Source organism: Zonotrichia albicollis, chromosome 1, assembly GCF_047830755.1.
Source record: "Zonotrichia albicollis isolate bZonAlb1 chromosome 1, bZonAlb1.hap1, whole genome shotgun sequence".
NCBI classification, from domain to species: domain Eukaryota; kingdom Metazoa; phylum Chordata; class Aves; order Passeriformes; family Passerellidae; genus Zonotrichia; species Zonotrichia albicollis.
The window spans coordinates 155,515,697-155,528,286 of record NC_133819.1 but is presented as its reverse complement, the minus strand read 5'-3'; the positions used below and the strand labels follow the sequence as shown (position 1 = coordinate 155,528,286).

Genomic DNA, 12,590 nt, shown 5'->3' with positions numbered 1-12,590 from the left:
ACTGGTCACCGACGGGGAGTTCCAGGAGCAAGGTGGGACATTGGGGACATTGGGGACATTGGGGACATTGGGGACATCAGGGGATTGGGGTCATTGGGGACATTGGAGGGCCAAAGGTCCTTCAGACTGGTGACACGGTGGGACTTCCAGGAGCATGGTGGGGCACTGGGGACACTGAGAGGACATTGGGGACATCCAGGGGATTGGGGACATTGGAGACATTGAGGACATCCCTCTGTCCCCAGCTGTCACCGATGCCCTGCTGGCCCCCGGGGCTGTCCCTATGGGGTGTCACTGTCCCCTGTCATTGTCATTGTCATTGTCACTGTCCCCAGCTGTCACCGAGGCGCTGCTGTCCCCTGGGGCTGTCCCTATGGGGTGTCACTGTCCTGTGTCATTGTCATTGTCCCCTCATTGTCCCTGTGTGTCCCCAGCTGTGACCAAGGCGCTGCTGGCCCCCAGCTCTGTCCCTATGGGGTGTCACTGTCATTGTCATTGTCCCCTCATTGTCCCCAGCTGTCACCGAGGCCCTGCTGGCCCCCGGCTCCGTCCCTATGGGGTGTCATTGTCACTGTCACTGTCACTGTCCCCTGTCATTGTCATTGTCCCCAGCTGTCACCGAGGCCCTGCTGGCCCCTGGGCCGTCCCTATAGGGTGTCATTGTCATTGTCATTGTCCCCAGCTGTCACCGAGGCCCTGCTGGTCCCTGTCACTGTCATTGTCATTGTCCCCTGTGTGTCCCCAGCTGTCACCGAGGCGCTGCTGGCCCCTGTCATTGTCATTGTCCCCTCATTGTCCCCAGCTGTCACCGAGGCCCTGCTCGCCCCCCGTTCCGTCCCTATGGGGTGTCATTGTCATTGTCATTGTCACTGTCCCCTCAGTGTCCCGTGTCCCTGTCATTGTCCCCAGCTGTCACCGAGGCGCTGCTGTCCCCTGTCACTGTCCCCTGTCACTGTCATTGTCCCCTGTGTGTCCCCAGCTGTCACCAAGGCCCTGCTCGCTCCCGGGGCCATCCCTATGGGGTGTCACTGTCCCCTGTCATTGTCACTGTCCCCAGCTGTCACCGAGGCCCTGCTGTCCCCTGTCATTGTCATTGTCCCCTCATTGTCCCCAGCTGTCACCGAGGCCCTGCTGGCCCCCGGCTCTGTCCCTATGGGATGCCATTGTCACTGTCATTGTCACTATCATTGTCCCCTCATTGTCCCCAGCTGTCACCGAGGCCCTGCTGGCCCCCGGCTCCGTCCCTATGGGGTATCATTGTCACTGTCATTGTCACTGTCCCCTGTGTGTCCCCAGCTGTCACCGAGGCCCTGCTGGCCCCTGGCGCCGTCCCCGGCTGCTCGGGGACGCGGAACCTGCGGGACAACCTGGCCGACCTGCGGGCACAGGTGGCGGCGAACCAGAAAGGGATCGGGCTGGTGCGGGAGCTCATCGGGCAGCACGGGCTGAGCGTGGTGCAGGCCTACATGGGACACGTGCAGGTGAGACCCCAAAAAACGCTAAAATCACCCCAAAAACATCAAAAACATCAAAATCCCCAAATCCGCCCCAAAACCCCCAAATTTGCCCCAAAACCCCCAATCCCTGTGCCCGGAGCTCATCGGGCAGCACGGGCTCACCGTGGTGCAGGCCTACATGGGACACGTGCAGGTGAGACCCCAAAAAACGCTAAAATCACCCCAAAAACATCAAAAACATCAAAAACATCAAAATCCCCAAATCCACCCAAAATCCCCAAATCCGCCCCAAAAACCCCAATCCCTGTGCCTGGAGCTCATTGGGCAGCACGGGCTGCAGGTGGTGCAGGTTTATATGGGACACGTGCAGGTGAGACCCCAAAAACCACTAAAATCACCCCAAAAACATCAAAAACATCAAAATCCCCAAATCCGCCCCAAAACCCCCAATCCCTGTGCCCGGAGCTCATTGGGCAGCACAGGCTGCAGGTGGTGCAGGCCTACATGGGACACGTGCAGGTGAGACCCCAAAAAATGCTAAAATCACCCCAAAAACATCAAACCCCATAAAAATCCCAAAATCCCCAAATTTGCCCCAAAAACCCCAATCCCTGTGCCTGAGGCTGATCAGACATCACGGGCTGCAGGCAGTGCAGGTGTGAATGTGATATGTGCAGGTGAGACCCCAAAAAACTCTAAAATCACCCCAAAAACATCAAACACCATAAAAATCCCAAAAACCCCAAATCCGCCCCAAAAACCCCCAATCCCTGTGCCCGGAGCTCATTGGGCAGCACGGGCTGCAGGTGGTGCAGGTTTATATGGGACACGTGCAGGTGAGACCCCAAAAAACGCTAAAATCACCCCAAAAACATCAAAAACATCAAAATCCCCAAATCCCCAAATCCACCCCAAAAACCCCAATCCCTGTGCCCGAGGCTCATTGGGCAGCACGGGCTGAGCGTGGTGCAGGCCTACATGGGACACGTGCAGGTGAGACCCCAAAAAACGCTAAAATCACCCCAAAAACATCAAAAACATCAAAATCCCCAAAACCCCACATTTGCCCCAAAACCCCCCATCCCTGTGCCCAGAGCTCATTGGGCAGCACGGGCTGCAGGTGGTGCAGGTGTGAATGGGATATGTGCAGGTGAGACCCCAAAAAACGCTAAAATCACCCCAAAAACATCAAAAAACCCCAAAACCCCCAAATCATCAAAACCCTCAAATGCCCCAAAACCCCCAAATCATCAAAACTCCCCAAAACCCCTAAAAATCCCAAAAACCCCAAATTTCCCCCAGATACTCCCAAAGCCTCCAAAACCCCAAACGGCTAAAAACATCAAAAAGCCCCAAATGCACCTGAGAGAGCCCAAAAAGCCCCAGAACCCCCAAATGCACCCCAAATTCAGCCTAAAAACCCCAAAAAGCCCCAGAACCCCCAAATGCACCCCAAATTCACCCTAAAAACACCAAAGATCCCCAGAAACCCCAAATGCACCCCGAAAAACCCCAAGCACATCAAATGGTGCCCCAAAACCACCAAAAACCTCAACTACAACTGAGAAACCCCAAAACTGCTCCAGGAACCCCAAAATCCCGGTGTGACCGCTGTGTGACCCCTGTGTGACCCCTGTGTGACCCCGTGACCCCTGTGTGACCCCAGGCCAACGCGGAGGTGGCGGTCAGGGACACGCTGCGGGCGGTGGCTCTTTGGGGACACTGTGTGACCCCTGACCCCTGCGTGACCCCTGTGTGACCCCTGTGTGACCCCAGGCCAACGCGGAGGTGGCGGTCAGGGACACGCTGCGGGCGGTGGCCGCGCGCTGGGGGACGTCACTGTCGGCCGAGGACACGATGGACGATGGCACCCCCGTGCGGCTCCGGGTGACACTGGAGCCCAAAGAGGTCTGGGGACACCTTGGGGACACCTTGGGGACACCATGGGGACATCTTGGGGACATGGACATGGGGACAGCCCTGGGGACATGGGGACACAGGGACATGGACATGGGGACACTCCGGGGACGTCACTGTTGGCCAAGGACACGATGGACAATGGCGCCCCCGTGTGGCTCAGGGTGACACTGGAGCCCAAAGAGGTCTGGGGACACCTTGGGGACATCATGGGGACAACCTGGGGACAGCCTGGGGACATGGGGACACAGGGACATGGACATGGGGACACTCTGGGGACATGGGGACACCCTGGGGACGTCACTGTCGGCCGAGGACACGATGGACGATGGCGCCCCCATGTGGCTCAGGGTGACACTGGAGCCCAAAGAGGTCTGGGGACATGGGGACACCTTGGGGACATCATGGGGACATGGGGACACAGGGACATGGACATGGGGACAGCCCTGGGGACATGGGGACACAGGGACATGGACATGGGGACACTCTGGGGACGTCACTGTGGGCCAAGGACACGATGGGCGATGGCGCCCCCGTGTGGCTCAGGGTGACACTGCAGCCCAAAGAGGTCTGGGGACATGGGGACACTTTGGGGACACCTTGAGGACATGGGGACAGCACAGTGACAGCTCTGGGAACATGGGGACACTCTGGGGACATGGGGACACAGGGACATGGACATGGGGACACCCCGGGGACGTCACTGTTGGCCAAGGACACGATGGACAATGGCGCCCCCGTGTGGCTCAGGGTGACACTGCAGCCCAAGGAGGTCTGGGGACACCGTGGGGACACCTTGGGGACACCTTGGGGACATCATGGGGACACCTTGGGGACATGGGGGCAGCACAGTGACAGCCCTGGGGACATGGGGACACTCTGGGGACGTCACTGTTGGCCAAGGACACGATGGACGATGGCACCCCCGTGCGGCTCCGGGTGACACTGGAGCCCAGAGAGGTCTGGGGACACCTTGGGGACATCATGGGGACATGGACATGGGGACAGCCCTGGGGACTGGAACCATGAGAGGTCTGGGGACATGGGGACAGCCCTGGGGACGTGACTGTTGGCCAAGGACACGATGGACGATGGCGCCCCCGTGCGGCTCAGGGTGACACTGGAATCATGAGAGGTCTGGGGACACCGTGGGGACACCATGGGGACATCATGGGGACAACCTGGGGACATGGGGACACAGGGACATGGACATGGGGACACTCTGGGGACGTCACTGTTGGCCAAGGACACGATGGACAATGGCGCCCCCGTGTGGCTCAGGGTGACACTGCAGCCCAAAGAGGTCTGGGGACATGGGGACACTTTGGGGACACCTTGGGGACATGGGGACAGCACAGTGACAGCTCTGGGAACATGGGGACACTCTGGGGACATGGGGACACAGGGACATGGACATGGGGACACCCTGGGGACGTCACTGTGGGCCAAGGACACGATGGACAATGGCGCCCCCGTGCGGCTCAGGGTGACACTGCAGCCCAAAGAGGTCTGGGGACACCTTGGGGACACCATGGGGACATCATGGGGACATGGACATGGGGACAGCCCTGGGGACATGGGGACACCATGGGGATGTCACTGTTGGCCAAGGATACGATGGACGATGGCGCCCCCGTGTGGCTCAGGGTGACACTGCAGCCCAAAGAGGTCTGGGGACACCTTGGGGACATCATGGGGACATCATGGGGACATGGACATGGGGACAGCCCTGGGGACGTGGGGACACAGGGACATGGACATGGGGACACCCTGGGGACATGGGGACACAGGGACATGGACATGGGGACACTCTGGGGACGTCGCTGTCGGCCAAGGACACGATGGACGATGGCACCCCCGTGCGGCTCCGGGTGACACTGGAGCCCAGAGAGGTCTGGGGACACCTTGGGGACACCATGGGGACATCATGGGGACATGGGGACACAGGGACATGGACATGGGGACACAGGAACACGGACATGGGGACACCCTGGGGATGTCACTGTCGGCCAAGGACACGATGGACGATGGCGCCCCCGTGCGGCTCCGGGTGACACTGGAGCCCAGAGAGGTCTGGGGACACCTTGGGGACATCATGGGGACATCATGGGGACAACCTGGGGACATGGGGACACAGGGACATGGACATGGGGACAGCCCTGGGGACGTCACTGTTGGCCAAGGACACGATGGACGATGGCGCCCCCGTGTGGCTCAGGGTGACACTGGAGCCCAAAGAGGTCTGGGGACATCATGGGGACACCTTGGGGACATCATGGGGACATCATGGGGACATCATGGGGGCATGGGGACACATGGACATGGGGACAGCACAGGGACAGGGAGGACATGGGGGACAGCAGGGGGACACCCTGGGGACACCTTGGGGACACCCTGGGGACACCTTGGGGACCCCAAAACAGCCGGACCCCCATGCGGCCAGGGGGGGAAATGGGGGCACCCTGGATTTTGGGGTCACCCCGCGCCCTGGATGGGTTTTTGGGGTCCCCCCCGGATTTTGGGGTGCCCCAGGTCTCTGGGGGGGGTGTGTGGTCACCCCCCAGTCTCTGGATGAGTTTTGGGGTCACCCCCGGCATTTTGGGGTCCCGCTGATCTCCGGGTGGCTTTTGGGGGTTTTGAGCGAGTTTTGGGGTCCCCCTCTGGGTTTTGGGGTCCCCCCCTGGCCTCTGGGGGGGTTTGGGGTTCACCTCAGGTTTGGGATCCCCCCCCAGTTTCTGGATGGTTTTTTGGGGTCCCCCGGTCTCTGGGTGAGTTTTGGGGTCTCTCCCCGGGTTTTGGGGTCTCCCTGGTTTCTGGGGGGGTGTTTTGAGTCGGGCCGGGTTTTTGGGCAGGTTTTGGGGTCCCCCTCTGGGTTTTGGGGTCCCCCCTAGGCTCTGGATGGGTTTTGAGGTCCCTCCGGGATCTGAGTGGGTTTTTGGGGTCACCCCCAGTTTTGGGTGGGGTTTTGAGGTTCCCCTGTTTTGGGGTCCCCACAGGCCCTGGATGTTTTTTTGGGGTTCCCCTGGTCTCTGGATCACTTTTTGGGGTCCCCCTCTGGGTTTTAGGGTCCCCCCCGGTGTCTGGTTGGGTTTTGGGGTCCAACGCCCCCCGTTCCCCCTTCCCCCCCCCCCAGGGCAGCGCCGTGTTCGATTTTGGGGGGACGGGACCCCAAGTTCTGGGGAACTGCAACGCCCCCCGCGCCATCACCCTGTCGGCGCTCATCTACTGCCTGCGGTGCCTGGTGGGACACGACATCCCACTGAACCAGGTGAGACCCCAAAATACCCCAAATACACCCCAAAAACAGCCTGGGCACCCCAAAAACTCAAAACCCCAAACACACCCCAAAAACCCCTGTCAGTGCTGATCTACTGCCTGCGGTGCCTGGTGGGGCACGACATCCCATTGAACCAGGTGAGACCCCAAAATACCCCAAATACACCCCAAAAACAGCCTGGGCACCCCAAAAAACATAAACACACCCCAAAAACCCCAAACACATCCCAAAAACCCAACCACACCCCAAAAAAACCAACCACACCCTATTGGCACTGATCTACTGCCTGCGGTGCCTGGTGGGACATGACATCCCACTGAACCAGGTGAGACCCCAAAAATATCCTAAATACACCCCAAAAACCCCAAAAACATCCTGGGCACCCCAAAAATCCCAAACACACCCCAAAAACCCAACCACACCTTGTCAGTGCTGATCTACTGCCTGCGGTGCCTGGTGGGACATGACATCCCACTGAACCAGGTGAGACCCCAAAATACCCCAAATACACCCCAAAAACCCCCAAAACAGCCTGGGTACCCCAAAAAACATAAACACACCCCAAAAACCCAACCACACCCTGTCAGTGCTGATCTACTGCCTGCGGTGCCTGGTGGGGCACGACATCCCACTGAACCAGGTGAGACCCCAAAACACCCCAAATACACCCCAAAAACAGCCTGGGCACCCCAAAAACATAAACACACCCTGTCAGTGCTGATCTACTGCCTGGGGTGCCTGGTGGGGCACGACATCCCACTGAACCAGGTGAGACCCCAAAATACCCCAAATACACCCCAAAAAACAGCCTCGGCACCCCAAAAACCCCAACACACCCCAAAAACCCCAAACACACCCCAAAAAACCCAACCACACCGTATTGGCACTGATCTACTGCCTGCGGTGCCTGATGGGACACGACATACTCCTGAACCAGGTGAGACCCAAAATACCCCAAATACACCCCAAAAACAGCCTGGGCACCCCAAAAACCCCAAACACACCCCAAAAATCCCAAACACACCCCAAAAACCCCGACCACACCCTATTGGCACTGATCTACTGCCTGCGGTGCCTGGTGGGACACGACATCCCATTGAACCAGGTGAGACCCCAAAATACCCCAAATACACCCCAAAAACCCCAAAAACATCCTGGGTACCCAAAAACCCAACCACACCCTGTCGGCGCTGATCTACTGCCTGCGGTGCCTGGTGGGGCACGACATCCCCCTGAACCAGGTGAGACCCCAAAACACCCCAAATACACCCCAAAAACAGCCTGGGCACCCCAAAAACATAAACACACCCCAAAACCCCAAACACACCCCAAAAACCCCAAACACACCCCAAAACCCCAACCACCCCCTGTCAGCGCTGATCTACTGCCTGCGGTGCCTGGTGGGGCACGACATACCCCTGAACCAGGTGAGACCCCAAAACACCCCAAATACACCCCAAAAACAGCCTGGGCACCCCAAAAACCCCAAATACACCCCAAAAACCCAACCACACCCCAAAAAACCCCAAACACACCCCAAAAACCCCAACCACACCCTGTTGGCACTGATCTACTGCCTGCAGTGCCTGGTGGGACACGACATCCCACTGAACCAGGTGAGACCCCAAAATACCCCAAATACACCCCAAAAACAGCATCAGCACCCAAAAACATAAACCACACCCCAAAAACCCAACCACATCCCAAAAACCCCTGTCAGTGCTGATCTACTGCCTGCGGTGCCTGGTGGGGCACGACATCCCCCTGAACCAGGTGAGACCCCAAAATACCCCAAATACACCCCAAAAACAGCCTGGGCACCCCAAAAACATAAACACACCCCAAAAACCCAACCACACCCCAAAAATCCCAAACACACCCCAAAAACCCAACCACACCCTGTCGGCGCTGATCTACTGCCTGCGGTGCCTGGTGGGGCACGACATCCCCCTGAACCAGGTGAGACCCCAAAATACCCCAAATACACCCCAAAAACAGCATCGGCACCCCAAAAATCCCAAACACACCCCAAAAACCCCAAACACACCCCAAAAACCCCGACCACACCCTGTCAGCACTGATCTACTGCCTGCGGTGCCTGTGGGACACGACATCCCACTGAACCAGGTGAGACCCCAAAATACCCCAAATACACCCCAAAAATCCCAAAAACATCCTGGGTACCCCAAAAACCCAAACACACCCCAAAAACCCCAAACACACCCCAAAAAACCCCGACCACACCCTGTCGGCGCTGATCTACTGCCTGCGGTGCCTGGTGGGGCACGACATACCCCTGAACCAGGTGAGACCCCAAAATACCCCAAATACACCCCAAAAACAGCATCGGCACCCCAAAAACATAAACACACCCTGTCAGTGCTGTTCTACTGCCTGCGGTGCCTGGTGGGACACAACATACCCCTGAACCAAGTGAGACCCCAAAACACCCCAAATACACCCCAAAAACAGCCTCGGCACCCCAAAAACCCCAAACACACCCCAAAAAAACCCAACCACGCCCTATTGGCACTGATCTACTGCCTGCGGTGCCTGGTGGGACATGACATACCCCTGAACCAAGTGAGACCCCAAAATACCCCAAATACACCCCAAAAACAGCCTGGGCACCCCAAAAATCCTAAACACACCCCAAAACCCCAAACACACCCCAAAACCCCAAACACACCCCAAAAACCCAACCACACCCTGTCGGCGCTGATCTACTGCCTGCGGTGCCTGGTGGGACACGACATACCCCTGAACCAGGTGAGACCCCAAAATACCCCAAATACACCCCAAAAAACAGCCTGGGCACCCCAAAAACCCCAAACCTGATCCTGGGAGGTGTCATCTGTGCCCAGGTGTATCCAGGTGTACCCCGGTTGTATCTCAGGTGTACCCAGGTGTACCCAGGTGTGCCCAGCTGTACCCAGGTGTACCCAGGTGTACCCAGGTGTACCCAGGTGTATCCCAGGTGTATCCCAGGTGTACCCAGGTGTATCCCAGGTGTACCCAGGTGTATCCCAGGTGTATCCCAGGTGTACCCAGGTGTACCCAGGTGTGCCCAGGTGTACCCAGGTGTACCCAGGTGTATCCCAGGTGTACCCAGGTGTACCCAGCTGTATTTCAGGTGTATCTCAGGTGTATCTCGGGTGTACCCAGGTGTGCCCAGATGTATCCCAGGTGTATCCCAGGTGTATCCCAGGTGTACCCAGGTGTGCCCAGCTGTACCCAGGTGTACCCAGCTGTACCCAGGTGTATCTCAGGTGTATCCCAGGTGTATCCCAGGTGTATCTCAGGTGTACCCAGGTGTACCCAGCTGTATCTCAGGTGTACCCAGGTGTATCTCAGGTGTATCTCAGGTGTACCCAGGTGTGCCCAGGTGTACCCAGGTGTATCCCAGGTGTATCCCAGGTGTATCTCAGGTGTATCTCAGGTGTACCCAGGTGTATCCCAGGTGTGCCCAGGTGTATCCCAGCTGTACCCAGGTGTGCCCAGGTGTATCCCAGGTGTATCTCAGGTGTGCCCAGGTGTGCCCAGGTGTACCCAGGTGTATCCCAGGTGTGCCCAGGTGTACCCAGGTGTATCCAGGTGTACCAGGTGTATCCCAGGTGTATCTCAGGTGTATCCAGGTGTACCCAGCTGTACCCAGGTGTATCCCAGGTGTACCCAGGTGTATCTCAGGTGTATCCCAGGTGTATCTCAGGTGTACCCAGGTGTACCCAGCTGTACCCAGGTGTACCCAGGTGTATCCCAGGTGTACCCAGGTGTATCCCAGGTGTATCTCAGGTGTATCCAGGTGTATCCCAGGTGTACCCAGCTGTACCCAGGTGTACCCAGGTGTATCCCAGGTGTACCCAGGTGTACCCAGCTGTACCCAGGTGTGCCCAGGTGTATCCCAGGTGTGCCCAGGTGTATCCCAGGTGTACTCAGGTGTACCCAGGTGTATCCCAGGTGTACCCAGCTTTACCCAGGTGTACCCAGGTGTACCCAGGTGTATCCCAGGTGTATCTCAGGTGTACCCAGGTGTGCCCAGGTGTACTCAGGTTTATCCCAGGTGTATCTCAGGTGTACCCAGATGTACCCAGGTGTGCCCAGGTGTATCCCAGGTGTATCTCAGGTGTATCCAGGTGTATCCCAGGTGTACCCAGGTGTACCCAGGTGTGCCCAGGTGTACCCAGGTGTACCCAGGTGTATCTCAGGTGTACCCAGGTGTGCCCAGGTGTATCTCAGGTGTATCTCAGGTGTACCCAGGTGTATCCAGGTGTATCCCAGGTGTATCCCAGGTGTATCCCAGCTATACCCAGGTGTACCCAGGTGTATCCTGGGTGTATCTCAGGTGTATCTCAGGTGTACCCAGGTGTATCCAGCTGTACCCAGGTGTACCCAGGTGTACCCAGGTGTGTCCAGGTGTGCCCAGCTGTATCCCAGGTGTATCCCAGCTGTACCCAGGTGTACCCAGGTGTGCCCAGCTGTATCCCAGGTGTATCCCAGGTGTATCCCAGCTGTACCCAGGTGTGCCCAGCTGTACCCAGGTGTATCCCAGGTGTATCCCAGCTGTACCCCAGGTGTATCCCAGGTGTATCTCAGGTGTACCCCAGGTGTATCCCAGGTGTATCCCAGGTGTGCCCAGGTGTATCCCAGGTGTATCCCAGGTGTATCTCAGGTGTATCTCAGGTGTACCCAGGTGTACCAGGTGTGCCCAGGTGTATCTCAGGTGTATCTCAGGTGTACCCAGCTGTACCCAGGTGTACCCAGCTGTACCCAGGTGTATCTCAGGTGTATCCCAGGTGTATCCCAGGTGTATCTCAGGTGTACCCAGGTGTACCCAGCTGTATCTCAGGTGTACCCAGGTGTATCTCAGGTGTATCTCAGGTGTACCCAGGTGTGCCCAGGTGTACCCAGGTGTATCCCAGGTGTATCCCAGGTGTATCCCAGGTGTATCTCAGGTGTACCCAGGTGTACCCAGCTGTACCCAGGTGTATCTCAGGTGTACCCAGCTGTACCCAGGTGTATCCCAGGTGTACCCAGGTGTACCCCAGGTGTATCTCAGGTGTATCCCAGGTGTACCCAGGTGTATCTCAGGTGTACCCAGGTGTATCTCAGGTGTACCCAGCTGTACCCAGGTGTGCCCAGGTGTACCCAGGTGTATCTGAGGTGTACCCAGGTGTGCCCAGGTGTGCCCAGGTGTATCTTGGGTGTATCCAGGTGTGCCCAGGTGTATCTCAGGTGTATCCCAGGTGTATCTTGGGTGTATCCAGGTGTGCCCAGGTGTATCCAGGTGTACCCAGGTGTACCCAGGTGTGCCCAGCTGTACCCAGGTGTATCCCAGGTGTATCCCAGGTGTATCCCAGGTGTATCTCAGGTGTACCCAGGTGTACCCAGGTGTATCTCAGGTATATCCCAGGTGTATCTCAGGTGTACCCAGGTGTATTTTCCCCCCCCAGGGCTGCCTGGCCCCGGTGCAGGTGCGGATCCCGCTGGGCTCCATCCTTGACCCCGCCCCCGACGCCGCCGTGGTGGGCGGGAACGTGCTGACGTCACAGCGCGTGGTGGACGTGGTGCTGCGCGCGTTCAGCGTCTGCGCCGCCTCCCAGGTGAGCCCGGGACAGGGGAGGGACAGGGACAGGGACAGGGGACAGGTGAGGGGACACGGACAGGTGAGGGACAGGGGAGGGGACAGGGACAGGTGAGGGACAGGTGAGGGGACACGGACAGGTGAGGGACAGGAACAGGTGAGGGGACAGGGACAGGGGAGGGGACAGGGACAGGTGAGGGACAGGGGAGGGGACACGGACAGGTGAGGGGACAGGGACAGGTGAGGGACAGGTGAGGGGAGCTTTTGGGCTATTTGGGGTCAATTTTGGGGTGTTTAGGGTGATATTATTGGGGTTTTTGGGGTGACATTTTTGGGGTGTTTGAGGTCAGTTTTGGGA

The 12,590-nt window shown here is 58.1% G+C and overlaps 1 protein-coding gene across 1 annotated transcript in view; it reads left to right on the top strand.

Annotated features, from left to right (window-relative positions):
• Positions 1 to 12,590, top strand: part of OPLAH (5-oxoprolinase, ATP-hydrolysing) — a 66,764-nt gene that overhangs the window by 42,831 nt on the left and 11,343 nt on the right. Inside the window, 4 exon segments of the mRNA XM_074558844.1 lie at positions 1,297 to 1,481; positions 3,234 to 3,365; positions 6,508 to 6,642; positions 12,102 to 12,251. Coding sequence (XP_074414945.1) covers positions 1,297 to 1,481; positions 3,234 to 3,365; positions 6,508 to 6,642; positions 12,102 to 12,251 — 602 coding nt within the window.